General features: G+C 37.4%; 1 protein-coding gene across 1 annotated transcript in view; it reads left to right on the top strand.

The window, feature by feature from the left end:
• SNX5 (sorting nexin 5) overlaps window positions 1-17,424 on the top strand; it is a 256,667-nt gene that overhangs the window by 229,938 nt on the left and 9,305 nt on the right. The window contains exon 12 of the mRNA XM_053711986.1: window positions 2,324-2,409. Coding sequence (XP_053567961.1) covers window positions 2,324-2,409 — 86 coding nt within the window. The remainder of the gene's footprint in view (window positions 1-2,323; window positions 2,410-17,424) is intronic.

Genomic DNA, 17,424 nt, shown 5'->3' with positions numbered 1-17,424 from the left:
TTTAAGACACTTTCCAATTTACTTTCATTGTCAAATTTTGCACAGTCTTTTTATATTCACACATTCTAGGGAACAAGATCCTACTGAGCATGTGCTCAAGCTCACAAGGTATATGTATACTAGCCTGTGATTGGCTGATGCCTGTCACATGATACAGGGGGGCGGAAAATGGGAGAAAAAATACATTTGTCCAAAATTTTTTTACTGCTTATTTGAAATTCAGAGTCTGTGTTAAATCATTGTCTTTTTATTATGCACCTGTTAAAGGGACACTGTACCCAAAAAAAATTCTTTTGTAATTCAGAAAGAGCATGCAATTTTAAGCAACTTTCTAATTTACTCCTATTATCAATTTTTCTTCGTTCTCTTGCTATCATTATTTGAAAAAGAAGGCATCTAAGCTTTTTTTTGGTTTCAGTACTCTGGACAGTACATTTTTATTGGTGGATGAATTTATCCACCAATCAGCAAGGACAACCCAGGTTGTTCACCAAAAATGGGCCGGCATCTAAACTTACATTCTTGCATTTCAAATAAAGATACCAAGAGAAAGAAGAAAATTTGATAATAGGAGTAAATTAGAAAGTTGCTTAAAATTTCATGCTCAATCTGAATCACAAAAGAAAATTTTTGGGTACAGTGTCCCTTTAATTATACAATTCTACTGCCTTGAGTGGTCCTTTTAATAGATTATTAAAATCATAAGAGTTAAAATATACGAATAATTAAAAAGTTGTAACTAAACTAACTATATCTATATATAACAGGGGAAAGTAAATACTTATTACACAATATGGAGCACAATAATTACTACAAAAAATGTGAAGATATATTAGTGTGTAGTTTTATATTTGGACTAGAAGGCCCATTGTGGTGCGTGGTTCAAATAAAAAGGACCCCAAAATCTTATCGCTATGATAATCCAAAAATTGGGACCTCTATTGGGCTTAATCTATTCCTTTTAATCTACGAACCACCACAGTTATTGTTTCAAAACAGTTTTATGGCAAATTCCTCTCCCAATTGGAAATTCACCTAAATCTTACTTATCATCCACAATAAAGGCAAAAATAATCCTCCTCTGATCCCTGCAGGTGAACAAGCAGAGTCCGGCAGAAACAAAGTTAGGTGCTAGGAATCTAAAAGTAGTTCAACAGGAAAAGCAACTCACAGAGAAATATATGCCAGAACACTAAGTACCAGGAACACCTGGATGAGCAAATACAGCACACCTGTGCTAACAGATTTAGTCCAGTGATGATGAAGCAGTGAAAGTGTTCTGTAAAATATACTCTTTCATTTGTTTTCAGTTATCTATTTTACCTGCTGGGGTGTATTACATGGTTTACAAATATTTAATTTACCTTTATTTTGACATTTGAAATAGCTGATTTTGCCTACGGAATAACCCACCTACACTGGAAATTTCAGGGTGTAAGTATTGGCTAGAGAAAGCTATGTAAACATAGCCAGCAGAAGAAATAACACTTCCATTGGGAGATAAGATAGAGACGTAATAAAATGTTTACTTTCAGTTCTCTAAAAGAATCACTAACTCGCCAGAATGGAGAGAAGTAAAGCAAAAATGATTGGGTATACAAAAAGAGACAAGATAAGGAAGCATGTGTGTGTCTAGAAAGTGATAAAATAAGAAGATCTGGTATCCTTGCATGATCAGCCCATTTTAATAAGTGTGGTGTCAAAGAACAACATAAGCTGTTTCATATTCAAAAATAAAGGTAAATGAATAATTCCTTATACATTTTATATACTGCTACTGGTATAACAAGTCATTGGAAACCAATTTTACAGAACACAGTCCCTTGAATGAACAGAGCTTATCTATCTATCTTTGTGTGTTTTACAAATAAACATCTTAATTACCTTGTATACTAATGTGAAATATTTTATGTATTTTAAATATGTATTTTCTATTTTACCACCTTTGTATATTTTTTATTTTCACATTCTTCTGTTTGGCTTAATAATTATAAAAGATCATAACATGTACAAAGTATAGATAAATTAAATGTTGCCATATTATTTATTTCAATGTGCATGTGACCTTAATGTTGAAAGCCACCTTATTTTAATGATATGATTTTGGTTTGCAGTTTTTTTTTTTATAGTGTAGTAGTCTCTAAATTATGTGACACGTATTCATTGTTAGTATTCAGTGCATCTACATTAAAAAAAAAACCTGTCTTATAAATCTTGCAAATGAGTTTCTGTTTTAACATATTTTCTGTGTTTAGTATTCTTTACTGCTTATGTAATTCCTCATTTATATGAAAACCGAATAATGTCACTTTTTGTTTTGCAGAACTGGTTGGTTTCAAAAGAAGGCGAGTAGCTGCTTTTCGTAAAAACCTTATTGAAATGACAGAATTAGAAATCAAGCATTCTAAGGTTAGTGTGACTTCTCGAATGATTTTCTACTGCTGTTCCTACAGATTTTAATTTGTATTTTTTTTTAATTATGTACTTTGTTTTGTTTATTTGTTTTTTCTTGTGTGTTTTTTTATTTTTTATTAGAACTTTAATTTATGGCAGACTTTCAGATACACACAGCTTGAGATTAGAAATGTGACCAGTTCATTCTACTAAAAGTATTAGAACAGCAAAATAACCATACTTGTCAGTAGATGTGGCTTTTCCAAGTTTTATGTTTTTAATTGGAATAATAATAATAAAAAAAAGAAAAAAGGTTGAAAATTGCTGTCAGAAGTCGTTTATCTTTCTGGTGCATCTGCTGTGGATTTATTTATTTCATACAGGTGGTGAGAGTCTACAATCCATTACTCTGGGGAATTACTCGTCTCTACCACTAGGGGGAGGCAAAGATTCCCAAATCCCAAGAGCTCTCTAAAACCCCTCCCACATACCATAGTCTTTACTTTGCCTCTGCTGGAGGTGGTTGAAGAATGAAGATGTGCATGTGATTCTTCAGAGAGAGATGTTTTCAGTCTCTGTTGAAGCCCTGTTTCCCCTCAGAGTACATTGCTTGTAAGAGGGATGTATATGGGGTAGTTTGTGATTCTTTTTCACCTCATGGGAACATTTTCATAAACCTTCCATATTTGATTGCATGGACTTGTCTTTGGCCTCTCTTTATGAATCTACAATATACTCCTAGTCCATAACTTCTGCTAATATGTTTCAGTACTGGTTTGGTTGTTAGCTAGTGGATGAGTGCCTATTGGTAAGTATAATTTATTAACATTTTAGACATTCTATAGCTATGTTATGGGCACTTTTTAAGTTTTTATATATATATATATATATGCTTCAACTTTTTTGACGCACATGGTTTGTATTTTGCTCGTCGGGGTTGTGCACGTCAGGTTAACGATTGTCTGGTTAGAGCACATCCCTTTAGTCAGTTCAGATTTTACCTTCTGCAAGTTCTATGTGTCCTGAGACCAGCGATACTGTTATGTCTTCAGATGGTGAGGTTTTTCTAGGGATGAGGAATCCTCATCTGATGTTGAAGCTGATTTCCTCTTTTTTGTTTTTCTTTAAAGTTGTACATATTCATTCTCTTTTCAATTAGTTCTTAACTACTTTAGTGGTTAAAGATCCTAAAGTTTCTGATAATAAGCCTTGTAATACTTTAAATTCAGTTTTTTAAGACTGTTGTTAATCTCCCTGAGGTTTTCCCTATTCCTGATGCTGTCTCTGACATGATTTCTAGGGAATGGTCTTAGCCAGTGTATTAATTTACTCCTTCTGCAATGTTTAAAGATTTATATCCTTTACTGCTGCTAATATAGATTTGTGGGAAACAGTTCCCAATGTGTATGAGGCCATTTCCTCTCTGGCTGAACGTACTACTATTCCTTTGGAAGACATTACTTTTAAAGACCTTTTGGACAGGATGTTATACACTTTTCATAGAAGGACCTTTCAACATGCAGGCTATATTCTCAGCTCAGCTATTGCTGATGAAGCTGTTGCTTCTACTTGTCTGGTTGTCAAGTCTTTCAGAGCAGTATTCTGATGGCACTCTTGAGTAAACTCATAAGATTTGCAGAGTCCATTATTTTATTTGTGATGCTGTATTTCACATTATGGAGGTAAAGCAGATTTCTTCCTCAGTCTTGAGGGAAATCCAAAGCTTCTAATCGTTTTTGTTTTTGTCAGAATAAGGAACAAAAAGTTGACTCCTCGTGCTCAAAAGCAAGGCACCTTTGGTTCAGTCTGGAGACCTAGTTCGAACTGGAACAATTCAAATCAGGGTAAGAGATCTATCCCTACTACCAAAACTGCATGATGGTGCGGCCCCCAATACAGAAGTTCTAGTAGGGTTCACAATTTAAACTTTTTTTCAGGGGGCTTGGTTTCAGCCTGTTCCAGACCCCTGAGTTCTGAATATAGTTTCTCAGGAATATTGAAAAGGTTTCAGAACAAGGCCTCCTAGAGGAAGGTTTTTTCATTCCAATGTTCCAAAGAATTCTTTAAAAGCTTTCTTCCAGTCTGCCTCAGATTTGAAAGATACGCGAGTCATAGTTCCAGTTCCTTTACAGGAAGAGGGGATGGGATTTTATTCAAATCTCATTGTTCCAAAGAAGGAATGTACTTTCAGGCAAGTTCTAGATCTGAAGGCTTACAGGTTTGTAAGGATCCCATCTTTCAGAATGGAAACCATTCTGACTATTCTGCCTTCTGTTCAGCAAGATCAGTTTATGTCCATACTAGATTTAAAGGATGCTTACCTTCATATTCCTATTCACAGAGATAATTTCCAGTTTCTGAGGTTTGCCTTTCTGGACAGGCATTTTTATTTGGTTTCTTTTCCAAGAATATTCTCAAAGGTTCTGGGTGCCCTTTTGTCTGTAATCAGGTCTCAGGGTATTGCAGTATTTCCATACCTGGATGACATATTGATATAAGCTCCATATTTTCCCTTAGCAGAATCTTACACCAACCATCAGCATGGTTAGCGGATCAATTTTCCCAAAAAGTTCTTTGTTGCCTCAGACAAAATTTAACTTTTTTGTGTTTTCAAAATAGATTCAATATCCATGAGTCTTTTTTTTAACAGAGAAGAGAAGGTTAACATTGGTGTCAGCTTGTCTGAACCTTCATTCTCTCTTGTTTCCCTTGGTGACCCTGTGTATGAAAGTTCTAGATCTCATGAATGCAGCTTCAGATGCAATTCCATTTGTTCGTTTTCACATGATGCGTCTTCAGCTTTGTATGCTGCGTCAATGGTACAGCGATTATACTCGGCTGTCTAAAATGATATTTTTGGATCCCAATACAAGTCAGTCTCTCTAACTTGCTGGCTGGATCATTAGTTTATTATTCAGGGGGCTTCTTTTGCTCATCCTACCTGGACTGTGATCACTACAGATGCAGATCTCTCAGGCTGGGGAGCTGTTTGGGGGTCTCTAACAGCACAGTGTTCTAGAACTCTGCAATTTTCACGGCTCTTCAAGCTTGACATCTTTTGAAAAGGGAGTCTCATCTCCCTTTCCACACAGACAATGTCACAGCTAGTAGTTGTCAACCATCAGGGGGAAACTCAATGATTGAAGTGTCTCGAATTCTCGCATGGGTAGAAACAAATTCTTGTCTAGTCTCGGCAATTCATATTCCAGGGGTGAACGACTGGGAGGCAAACTTTCTCAGTCAATCTGTACATCTCTTCACCAGGATGTGTTCAATCAGATTGTGTATATTTGTGGTCTCCCAGAGATAGATCTGATGGCCTCTTATTTGTACAACAAACTTCCCAAGTACTTTGAAGTACAGGGATCCTCAGGCAGAGTTAGTGAATGCACTAGTAGTTCCTTGGCCTTTTTAGTCTGCTTATCTGTTTCAACCACTGGTACTTCTTCTCAGAGTAATTTCCAAGATAAGGCTAGCTACGTTTTCTGTAATCCTGATTGCCCAAGCATGGCCTTGTAGGATTTTGTATGCATATCTGGTTCAGACGTCCAGCTGCCCTCCTTGGCCTCGGCGGTCAGAACTTCTATCCCAAGATCAGTTTTTCCATCTGGATCTCAAGTCTCTGAACTTGATGGCATGGAAATTGAATGTTTATAGTCCTTAAACATATGATTTTGTGATTGAAACCTTGATAGGAGAATCTATCTCAAGGTCTGGAAGGCCTTTATTTCTTTCATGTAATTGGCAAGAGTCCATGAGCTAGTGACGTATGGGATATAAAATCCTACCAGGAGGGGCAAAGTTTCCCAAACCTGAAAATGCCTATAAATACACCCCTCACCACACACACAATTCAGTTTTTACAAACTTTGCCTCCTATGGAGGTGGTGAAGTAAGTTTGTGCTTAGTTTTTATGATTTTCTTCTATGATAAGCGCTTCTAAGCATTCTGAAGCCCAATTCCTCTCCAAATACAGTGTTTGTCAGAGGGATGTGAAGAGAGTATCGCCTATTGATTTTATGGTTTCTCTCCTGGGAAATCTTTTCATGGGTTCTCCGTTATCAGTCGTAGGGAATCATCTCCTACCTCCCTTTTCAGATCGACTATATACTCTTATATACCATTACCTCTGCTGATAGTTTTCAGTACTGTTTTGGCTATCTGCTATATGTGGATGGGTGTCTTTCGGTAAGTATGTATCATTATTTAAGACACGCTCAGCTATGGTTTGGCACTTTATGTATTAATATAAAGTTTTAAATATATGTATTCTACTTAGATTTGCCATTAATCAGGTCTATGTGTATTTCCCTTTTGCAGTCTAAACAGTTTCAGTATAGGAATCATGTTTGGGAAGTTTATTTAAACTTTTTTCTTACCTGGGGTTCAGTCTTTTTCTAATTTAACTTTCTTTTTTTCGCGGGCAAATCTAGGCTTGCGAGGGCCCAAAATGGTGTTTTTTTTATTGCGTCATTTTTGGCGCAATTTTTTTTGGCGCGTAGTTGCGGCTTTGATGGGGCAAATTTCTTATTGCCTGCATCGTCGTTGATGCTGGTTGTTTTGGTGCGAAATCGCATTTGTTATGACGCGAGTTGTGTCATTTCCTGGTGTTAGTTTTACGGCAAAAAATTTTAACTTGTTTTTGCGTAATTCGTCATACTTGGTGCCAAAATGTAAGTTTTTTTTTTTTACCCCTCTCCCTCTATTGCTCGCTTTTTTCATGAACTTTGAAAGCTATTATGCCTGCTTTTATTTTTCTGTACTGAAACTGTTACATTGTGGAAATTGAATGTTTTGCCTAATGTTATTTTTCTTTTTCTATTACATTTTGCGAGATGTCTCATTCTGATCCTGACTCTGATGTTACTGTAGAGACTATGCCTTGGAACACAATTCTACAAAGCTAAGTGTGTTCTTTTCATTTTTTTAGCTGTTGTTATTTCTTCAGCTCAATTATGTGACATTTATTTATGTTTTATGCTAGCAATGTTTCTACATGTACAATAACATTTACTGTTTTTTACATATTTAGTTCATGTACTTGATTACATCTGCCAACATCACATGTTGTTGCTTATATCATAAAAGGTTATGACTGCTATTATGCCTTTAAGTAAACTTACGAGTTCTTTTCAAAATTGTTTTAATTAATTTTGTTCTGACCAATAGCATACTTAAGTTTATTCTACTGATCATGGTTTCTTTGGTTCAAAGGCTCCTGTATCAGACAGTATGTTGAAAATTCTCCTTATTTTTCACTTGAACATTTTTTGTTATTTGTTAAGGAAATTTTTCAATTTATAGCTTTTAGGAGTCTAGTCCTCCTATTAACTATGTTAATAATCCTTTTCAAATCTGGATTTTAACATTTTTGCTTTTGAGTTTTTTTTCCTATTCAATATACTATTTTTATTATATTCTAGAGAATGGTTATTCTGATTCCCTCTGGGGACTGTACTATGGAAATTGGTACTTGTTTTAAGGATTCTTTAGAATTTGAATATAACCTTAGTATAGCATATTCACGTACTGTTTATATTTTTAGCTCAGATTTATCTGTGGCTGACATTATTGTTCTCTCATATTTTGTTGAACAGTTAGCAGTTTTCAGATTCTTAAGTATATAACTCTGTTTATTTACTTTAGATGTATTTATTTAATTATGTTTACTATATTATTATGATTTCAAATATATTTTATTATCTCTCTCTTGTTAGGATAATAATTTATTTGATTTCTATTATCCATTATTTCTGGAGGTTTAGATTTTTTTTTTTCTGCACTACTTTTAGTCCAGTGATGTAGATCAGTTGGGGAATGTCCTGACTACAAACGTTTGTTCTAGACCCAAGGGTCATAGATTCATTTCCCGGCAGGGTTAATACAGCCCTTTGGCCTTTGAGGTCAATTTATTGTAGTCCATTTATTTGGGTAATAATAACTACTGTTTTTATCAGCTGCTAATTTGGTTAACTCCGAGTGTAAGCACTGAAGAAGCGTTTTTTGTATCCTCCTGGGAGTTAAACGCTATATAATTATTAGTTATTAGACTGCATGAAGGTGCGGTTCTCAAACCAGTCCATCTAGTGGGGGGCAAATTAAATTTGTTTTTGGATGAACTCAGTCCAAATTCTATATTATTCTTAGTTTGAATAGATTTCTAGAATGAGACCTTCTATGGGAAGAATCTTTCTTTCTCAGTACACTCTGTGAATTTTTTCAGGAGTGATTATGCCATTTCTTTTTGCAGGAACAGAATTTGGGTTTCTATTTCAATTCTATTCTTTGTCTCTAAGAAGAATGGTTTATTCTTGGATCTGAAAACTTTTTTATTGTTTTCTTAGAGTCTCCACTTTTAAGTTGGCGATTATATAAGGACTATTATGCCTTTTTGTTAAGGCCATTTCATGTCCACTTCATTTTTTAGGATGTTTATCCTCATATTTTATTACATTCAGACCACTTGTGGTTTCTGAGATTTTCTTTTAAGCTTTACCAATTTCTCGCTTTTCCTTTTGGTTTGGTCACAGCTTTGAATCTTTTCAAAGGTTCTTGGTGCCGTTCTTTCTGTCTTCAGACAGTAGGGTATTGTGGGGCTTCCTTATTTGGATGGTATCTTGGTTACACTTTTCTTTTATTAAAGTCAGACAGATAGCTAAGCATGCTAATACACTGTGACTGAGCTCTGTAGCAACGTGAGGGTTGCAGGTTCGATTCCTGGCGAGGTCCATTCAGCCTTTCATCCTTCCAAGGTCGATTATTTGAGCAGCATATTGAGTCCCTTACGGCTGATTAGATGTGCTTTACGAGTACCCAATACATACATTTGAAAGAGCAGTATTCAAATATATGGACTTTTCTTTTTGTGGAATCCCTCATGAATCAACTAAGTTTTGTTTCTTCAAGACATGGTTAGATGATTTAATTTACCTAAGAGTTTCGTGATTCCTCAGACAAGGATCACTACTTTTTGGGTTTCTAGATAGATTCTGTGTTCATGTGTTTGTCTTTATCGGACAAAAGTCAATTGTAAGTGGCATTAGCCTGTCTAACTTACAGTCTAGAACATTTATTTCAGTGGCTATGTGCATGACAGTTGTTAGATCTCTTAACTGCAGCATCGGGCGTGGTTCCCTTTGTTTGTTTTTCATCTGAGATCTCTTTTTGATTTGCATACTGAATCAATGATACAGGGTTTGTTTTTAAATATCACAGTTTTTTAAATCCTAACACTCTACTCTCTCTCTGTTTTTGGTGATTAGTCTATCATCATTTTATTCAGGCGGCCTCCTTTTGTTCGTCCTTCCTGGATTGTATTCTTAATGGATGCAAGTCTTACAGGTTGGGGTGTTGTCTGAGGGTCTTTTGACAAAACAAGGGGTTTGGAAACTTCAAGAGGCGAGGTTTCCAATCGATATTTTGGAACTCTGTGCTATTATTCAGAGCTCTTTCAGGCTTGGTCTCTTTTATGAGAGAACTTTTTCATTTTTTTGCTTTCAGACATTCAATATCACAACTGTGGTATTTGTCAATCAACAATAGTGACTTGTAGTTCCGTAGCAATTAAGAGGTATCTTGAATACGTTCTTAGATGGAATTCTTCTCCGGTCTTTTTTCTACGATTTTAGACATTTGGGAGGTGGATTATCTCAACCGTCCGTCTTTACATCTGGGAGAGTGGTGTCTCTATACAGATGTGTTTTCTCAATTTCCCAGGTACCTTTTCAGGTACAGGGATCCTAAGGGGGAGATGGTGGATGCATTAGCAGTGTCTTGGTTTTTCAACCTGACTACATCTTTCCGCCTTTTTTTTTTTCTTCCAAAGTTGATTTTAGAGATCATATTGGAACAGTGTCATGTGTTTCTGATAGCTTCAGCATGGCCTCACAGGTTTGGTATGTGGATCCTGTTTGGATGTCCAGTTGCCATCATTGGCCACTTCTCTTTGGCCAGCCCTCTTGTTTTAGGGGTTATTTTTCCATGGATATCAAATTACTAATTTGGAGGTATGGAAATTGATTAGTGTTGAGTCATAGTGGTTTCTCTGACTCAGTTTTTATCGCTATGCTGCATGCTTATAAGTCTGTGTCAACGAACATGTATTATCAGGTTTGGAAAACCTATATTTTATAGTGTTCTTCTCATAAATTCTCTTGGTATTCTTTTAGAATTCCTAGGATTTTACAGTTTTTCAGGATGGTTTGGATAAGTTTTATGAGAAGATAAATAAATTTTAACTTCCTGATATTTGCTGTTTTGTTCAGGCTTTGGTTGGTATCAAGCCTGCTCATTTATTAATTTCTTCTTTTTGGAGTCTTATTTGGTTTAAAGATTATCTACTTTCTTGGAAAGTGTTGTTTCTTTTGACTATCTCTCTGCTACAAGAGTTTCTGATTTATCAGCTCTCTCTTGTGTGTCTCCTTATCTGATTTTTTCATCTAGATAAGTTGTTTTGTGGACTTCTTTTTTTCCCTAAGGTTGTGAATTTGAACAACATTAGTAGAGAATATGTTGTCCCTTCTTAGTGCCCTAATCCTAAAGATTTATTTGAGAGTTCTTTACATTCTTTGGATGTGGTAGGAATTTTATAATTCTATTTCGAGGTTACTAGGATTTCAGAAGACTTCTAGTCTATCTGCTGTTTTTCTGGTTTCAGAAAAAGTTATGAAGCCTCTGACATTTCTTTGGCATCCTGATTAAAGCTTTTGTTTTTCAAGGCTTATTTCGAGGGAGGGCAGGCTCCGCCTCAGTGTTTTACAGTTCATTTTACTAAGCTCAGTCGACTTTTCTTGGGCTTTTTCAGAATGAATCTTAGGTTGATCAAATTTGCAAATCAGTAATTTGGTCTTTGCAGACTTTTATTGTTTTTATCATTTTGATGTATTTGCTTCTTCTGAAGCAGTCTTTGGTAGAAAAAGTTCTTCAGGCAGCTGTTTCAGTTTGATTCTACTGCTTTTGATTTGAGTTTTTTGAGAAAAACTTAATTATTGTGTGGATTTAATTTCTCAGTGGAAATAGCTGTTGTTATTTTATCCCTCCCTCTCTAGTGACTCTTCTGTGGACTTGGGTATTTTTATCCCATATGTCACTAGCTCATGGACTCTTGCCAATTACATGAAAGAAAACCTAATTTATGTAAGAACTTACCTGATAAATTCATTTCTTTCATACTGGTAAGAGTCCATGAGGCCCACCCTTTTTATGGTGGTTATGATTTTTTTGGTTTTTGGAACATTTTCCCCCTCCTGGTAGGATTGTATATCCCATACGTCACTAGCTCATGGACTCTTGCCAATATGAAAGAAATTAATTTATCAGGTAAGTTATTGCATAAATTATGTTTTTTTCGGTGTATAGATCATGGTTTGTCCTGGCATTCATTCAGAATACCTGGGATTTTGCAGTTTTTGCAGGATAGTCTGGATAAGGGCCTATCTGCCAGTTGTCTGAATGGGCAGATTTCTGCCCTTTCAGTCGTGTTCCACAGAAAGATTGCTAATCTTCCTGATATTCAAAGTTTTTCAGGCTTTGATACATATTAAACCCATAGTCAAGCCAATTTCTCCTCCATGGAATCTTAACTTGGTGTTAAGTGTTTTGCAGGCTCATCCTTTTGAACCTTTGCATAAAATGGACATTAAACTACTTTCTTGGAAAGTGTTCTTTCTTTTCGCTATTACTTCTGCCAGAAGATTTTCTGAGTTATCTGCTCTTTCTTGTGATCCTCCTTATCTGATTTTTCATCAGGATAAGGGTGTTTTACGGACCTCATTATCTCGTCATTAGCTCATCAAATGTGTTCAGCTAGGAATGTACTGCTGGTGGATAGCAAATCACACTGAGTGAGCCAATGACAAGAGGCATATATTTGCATTCACCTATCAGCAGCTAGCTCCGAGTAAAGCATAGTTGCTGCTGAACCTGTCTAGGTATGCTTTTCAACATGATTCCAAGAGATTGAAGTAAATTTGATAATAGAAGTAAATTGAAACATGTTTAAAACCGCATGCTCTATCTGAATAATGAATTTTTTTATTTGGATTTATTGTTCCTTTTAACCCCTTAGCAACCACAGACGTGCCCTGTACACCTACGGTCTTTAAACGAGCCGCCTTATTGAGCTTGTTTATATATCGCAGTTCTTGGTGATGTCGGCAAGACTGTTCTATATCTGCATGCCTTCAGAAATGAGGCATGGAGTACTAGCATAGTTTTGCCGCTTCTGGCAAAGCTGCGCTAGCAAACCCCTGAACGACGGCAGTGGTTAAGGGCTATTTTTTTATTTCCTTTTATTTATACGTTTTGTGATACCTGTGTTTTAATGAACTGTAAAATCCTCTTAAGGCCCCTGGGCAGCTATTAGAGCTGGTTGCATAAGAATAAATACATTTATATAATTTTGTCTTAATTTTTTTCATGCAAAAAAATAAATAAAATGTAAAAAGTATTGACTTTTATATTTAAAGGAAAGCAGAAAGTCAAGCACACACTGTGGAAATATTAGGTGCAAGCTATAACAGGGCACTGCACAACCCTGTATCAATATCCAAAAGCTCAAAAAAGAATAGCAGCACTCCAAAAGGTAATAATTACCAAATCTTTATTGCAGCCAAAAGCACAAAAGAAGCAGCAACGTTTCGGACTACATGTCCTTAATCATGCTATACATACATCACTTCCTCTTCCTCCTTATATACCCTCAAGGACACACCTACCATAAAATAATTAACTCTTTATATACCACAAAAGTACTACATTTTTCATGTAGATATCCTAACATTTTTTCTTAAAATTACTCTATACATAATAACACTTTATTCTCCTTTACAAATAAAAGAGAAGTGAAACATTACACAGTTATTTGGAGAAATCAATATATATCAAACATGTATCTTTTTATAATTTATATAAAAAAATCTGTTTATGTGCAACAATAACCATCCTATGAAAATAGTAATCTCAAAAAAATACAAATTCCCTTACATTTTTGATATATATTGATTTCTCCAAATAACTGTGTAATGTTTCACTTCTCTTTTATTTGTAAAGGAGAATAAAGTGTTACTATGTATAGAGTAATTTTAAGAAAAATTGTTAGGATATCTACATATGCTATTGAAAAATGTAGTACTGTTGTGGTATATAAAGAGTTAATTATTTCTCCAACATAGGTGTGTCCGGTCCACGGCGTCATCCTTACTTGTGGGATATTCTCTTCCCCAACAGGAAATGGCAAAGAGCCCAGCAAAGCTGGTCACATGATCCCTCCTAGGCTCCGCCTACCCCAGTCATTCTCTTTGCCGTTGTACAGGCAACATCTCCACGGAGATGGCTTAGAGTTTTTTAGTGTTTAACTGTAGTTTTTATTATTCAATCAAGAGTTTGTTATTTTGAAATAGTGCTGGTATGTACTATTTACTCAGAAACAGAAAAGAGATGAAGATTTCTGTTTGTATGAGGAAAATGATTTTAGCAACCGTCACTAAAATCCATGGCTGTTCCACACAGGACTGTTGAGAGCAATTAACTTCAGTTGGGGGAACAGTGAGCAGTCTCTTGCTGCTTGAGGTATGACACATTCTAACAAGACGATGTAATGCTGGAAGCTGTCATTTTCCCTCTGGGATCCGGTAAGCCATGTTTATTACGATTGTAAATAAGGGCTTCAAAAAGGGCTTATTAAGACTGTAGACTTTTTTTGGGCTAAATCGATTGATTATTAACACATATTTAGCCTTGAGGAATCATTTTATCTGGGTATTTTGATATAATAATATCGGCAGGCACTGTTTTAGACACCTTATTCTTTAGGGACTTTCCCAAAGCATAGGCAGAGTCTCATTTTCGCGCCGGTGTTGCGCACTTGTTTTTGAGAGGCATGGCATGCAGTCGCATGTGAGAGGAGCTCTGATACTTAGAAAAGACTTTCTGAAGGCGTCATTTGGTATCGTATTCCCCTTGGGGCTTGGTTGGGTCTCAGCAAAGCAGATACCAGGGACTGTAAAGGGGTTAATGTTCAAAACGGCTCCGGTTCCGTTATTTTAAGGGTTAAAGCTTCCAAATTTGGTGTGCAATACTTTTAAGGCTTTAAGACACTGTGGTGAAAATTTAGTAAATTTTGAACAATTCCTTCATGTTTTTTCGCATTTGCAGTAATAAAGTGTGTTCAGTTTAAAATTTAAAGTGACAGTAACGGTTTTATTTTAAAACGTTTTTTGTACTTGTTATCAAGTTTATGCCTGTTTAACATGTCTGAACTACCAGATAGACTGTGTTCTGAATGTGGGGAAGCCAGAATTCCTATTCATTTAAATAAATGTGATTTATGTGACAATGACAATGATGCCCAAGATGATTCCTCAAGTGAGGGGAGTAAGCATGGTACTGCATCATTCCCTCCTTCGTCTACACGAGTCTTGCCCACTCAGGAGGCCCCTAGTACATCTAGCGCGCCAATACTCCTTACTATGCAACAATTAACGGCTGTAATGGATAATTCTGTCAAAAACATTTTAGCCAAAATGAACACTTATCAGCGTAAGCGCGACTGCTCTGTTTTAGATACTGAAGAGCATGACGACGCTGATATTAATATTTCTGAAGGGCCCCTAACTCAGTCTGATGGGGCCAGGGAGGTTTTGTCTGAGGGAGAAATTACTGATTCAGGGAACATTTCTCAACAAGCTGAACCTGATGTGATTGCATTTAAATTTAAGTTGGAACATCTCCGCATTCTGCTTAAGGAGGTATTATCCACTCTGGATGATTGTGACAAGTTGGTCATCCCAGAGAAACTATGTAAAATGGACAAGTTCCTAGAGGTGCCGGGGCTCCCAGAAGCTTTTCCTATACCCAAGCGGGTGGCGGACATTGTTAATAAAGAATGGGAAAGGCCCGGTATTCCTTTCGTCCCTCCCCCCATATTTAAAAAATTGTTTCCTATGGTCGACCCCAGAAAGGACTTATGGCAGACAGTCCCCAAGGTCGAGGGAGCGGTTTCCACTTTAAACAAACGCACCACTATACCCATAGAGGATAGTTGTGCTTTCAAAGATCCTATGGATAAAAAATTAGAAGGTTTGCTTAAAAAGATGTTTGTTCAGCAGGGTTACCTTCTACAACCAATTTCATGCATTGTCCCTGTCGCTACAGCCGCATGTTTCTGGTTCGATGAGCTGATAAAGGCGGTCGACAGTGATTCTCCTCCTTATGAGGAGATTAGGGACAGAATCAATGCTCTCAAATTGGCTAATTCTTTCACCCTAGACGCCACTTTGCAATTGGCTAGGTTAGCGGCTAAGAATTCTGGGTTTGCTATTGTGGCACGCAGAGCGCTTTGGTTGAAATCTTGGTCGGCTGATGCGTCTTCCAAGAACAAGCTACTTAACATTCCTTTCAAGGGGAAAACGCTGTTTGGCCCTGACTTGAAAGAGATTATCTCGGTATCACTGGGGGTAAGGGCCACGCCCTTCCTCAGGATCGGCCTTTCAAGGCAAAAAATAAACCTAATTTTCGTCCCTTTCGTAGAAATGGACCAGCCCAAAGTGCTACGTCCTCTAAGCAAGAGGGTAATACTTCTCAAGCCAAGCCAGCTTGGAGACCAATGCAAGGCTGGAACAAGGGAAAGCAGGCCAAGAAACCTGCCACTGCTACCAAGACAGCATGAAATGTTGGCCCCCGATCCGGGACCGGATCTGGTGGGGGGCAGACTCTCTCTCTTCGCTCAGGCTTGGGCAAGAGATGTTCTGGATCCTTGGGCGCTAGAGATAGTCTCCCAAGGTTATCTTCTGGAATTCAAGGGACTTCCCCCAAGGGGGAGGTTCCACAGGTCTCAGTTGTCTTCAGACCACATAAAAAGACAGGCATTCTTACATTGTGTAGAAGACCTGTTAAAAATGGGAGTGATTCATCCCGTTCCATTAAGAGAACAAGGGATGGGGTTCTACTCCAATCTGTTTATAGTTCCCAAAAAAGAGGGAACGTTCAGACCAATCTTAGATCTCAAGATCTTAAACAAGTTTCTCAAGGTTCCATCGTTCAAGATGGAAACCATTCGAACTATTCTTCCTTCCATCCAGGAAGGTCAATTCATGACCACGGTGGATTTAAAGGATGCGTATCTACATATTCCTATCCACAAGGAACATCATCGGTTCCTGAGGTTCGCATTCCTGGACAAACATTACCAGTTCGTGGCGCTTCCTTTCGGATTAGCCACTGCTCCAAGGATTTTCACAAAGGTACTAGGGTCCCTTCTAGCTGTGCTAAGACCAAGGGGCATTGCTGTAGTACCTTACTTGGACGACATTTTGATTCAAGCGTCGTCCCTTCCTCAAGCAAAGGCTCACACGGACATTGTCCTGGCCTTTCTCAGATCTCACGGATGGAAAGTGAACGTGGAAAAGAGTTCTCTATCTCCGTCAACAAGGGTTCCCTTCTTGGGAACAATAATAGACTCCTTAGAAATGAGGATTTTTCTGACAGAGGCCAGAAAAACAAAACTTCTAGACTCTTGTCGGATACTCCATTCCGTTCCTCTTCCTTCCATAGCTCAGTGCATGGAAGTGATCGGGTTGATGGTAGCGGCAATGGACATAGTTCCTTTTGCACGCATTCATCTAAGACCATTACAACTGTGCATGCTCAGTCAGTGGAATGGGGACTATACAGACTTGTCTCCGAAGATACAAGTAAATCAGAGGACCAGAGACTCACTCCGTTGGTGGCTGTCCCTGGACAACCTGTCACGAGGGATGACATTCCGCAGACCAGAGTGGGTCATTGTCACGACCGACGCCAGTCTGATGGGCTGGGGCGCGGTCTGGGGATCCCTGAAAGCTCAGGGTCTTTGGTCTCGGGAAGAATCTCTTCTACCGATAAATATTCTGGAACTGAGAGCGATATTCAATGCTCTCAAGGCTTGGCCTCAGCTAGCGAGGGCCAAGTTCATACGGTTTCAATCAGACAACATGACAACTGTTGCGTACATCAACCATCAGGGGGGAACAAGGAGTTCCCTGGCGATGGAAG

The sequence above is a fragment of the Bombina bombina genome, chromosome 4 (genome assembly GCF_027579735.1).
Source record: "Bombina bombina isolate aBomBom1 chromosome 4, aBomBom1.pri, whole genome shotgun sequence".
Classification (NCBI taxonomy): Eukaryota; Metazoa; Chordata; class Amphibia; order Anura; family Bombinatoridae; genus Bombina; species Bombina bombina.
The sequence above is the reverse complement of the archived record's forward strand: the minus strand, read 5'-3'. Positions and strand labels throughout refer to the sequence as shown.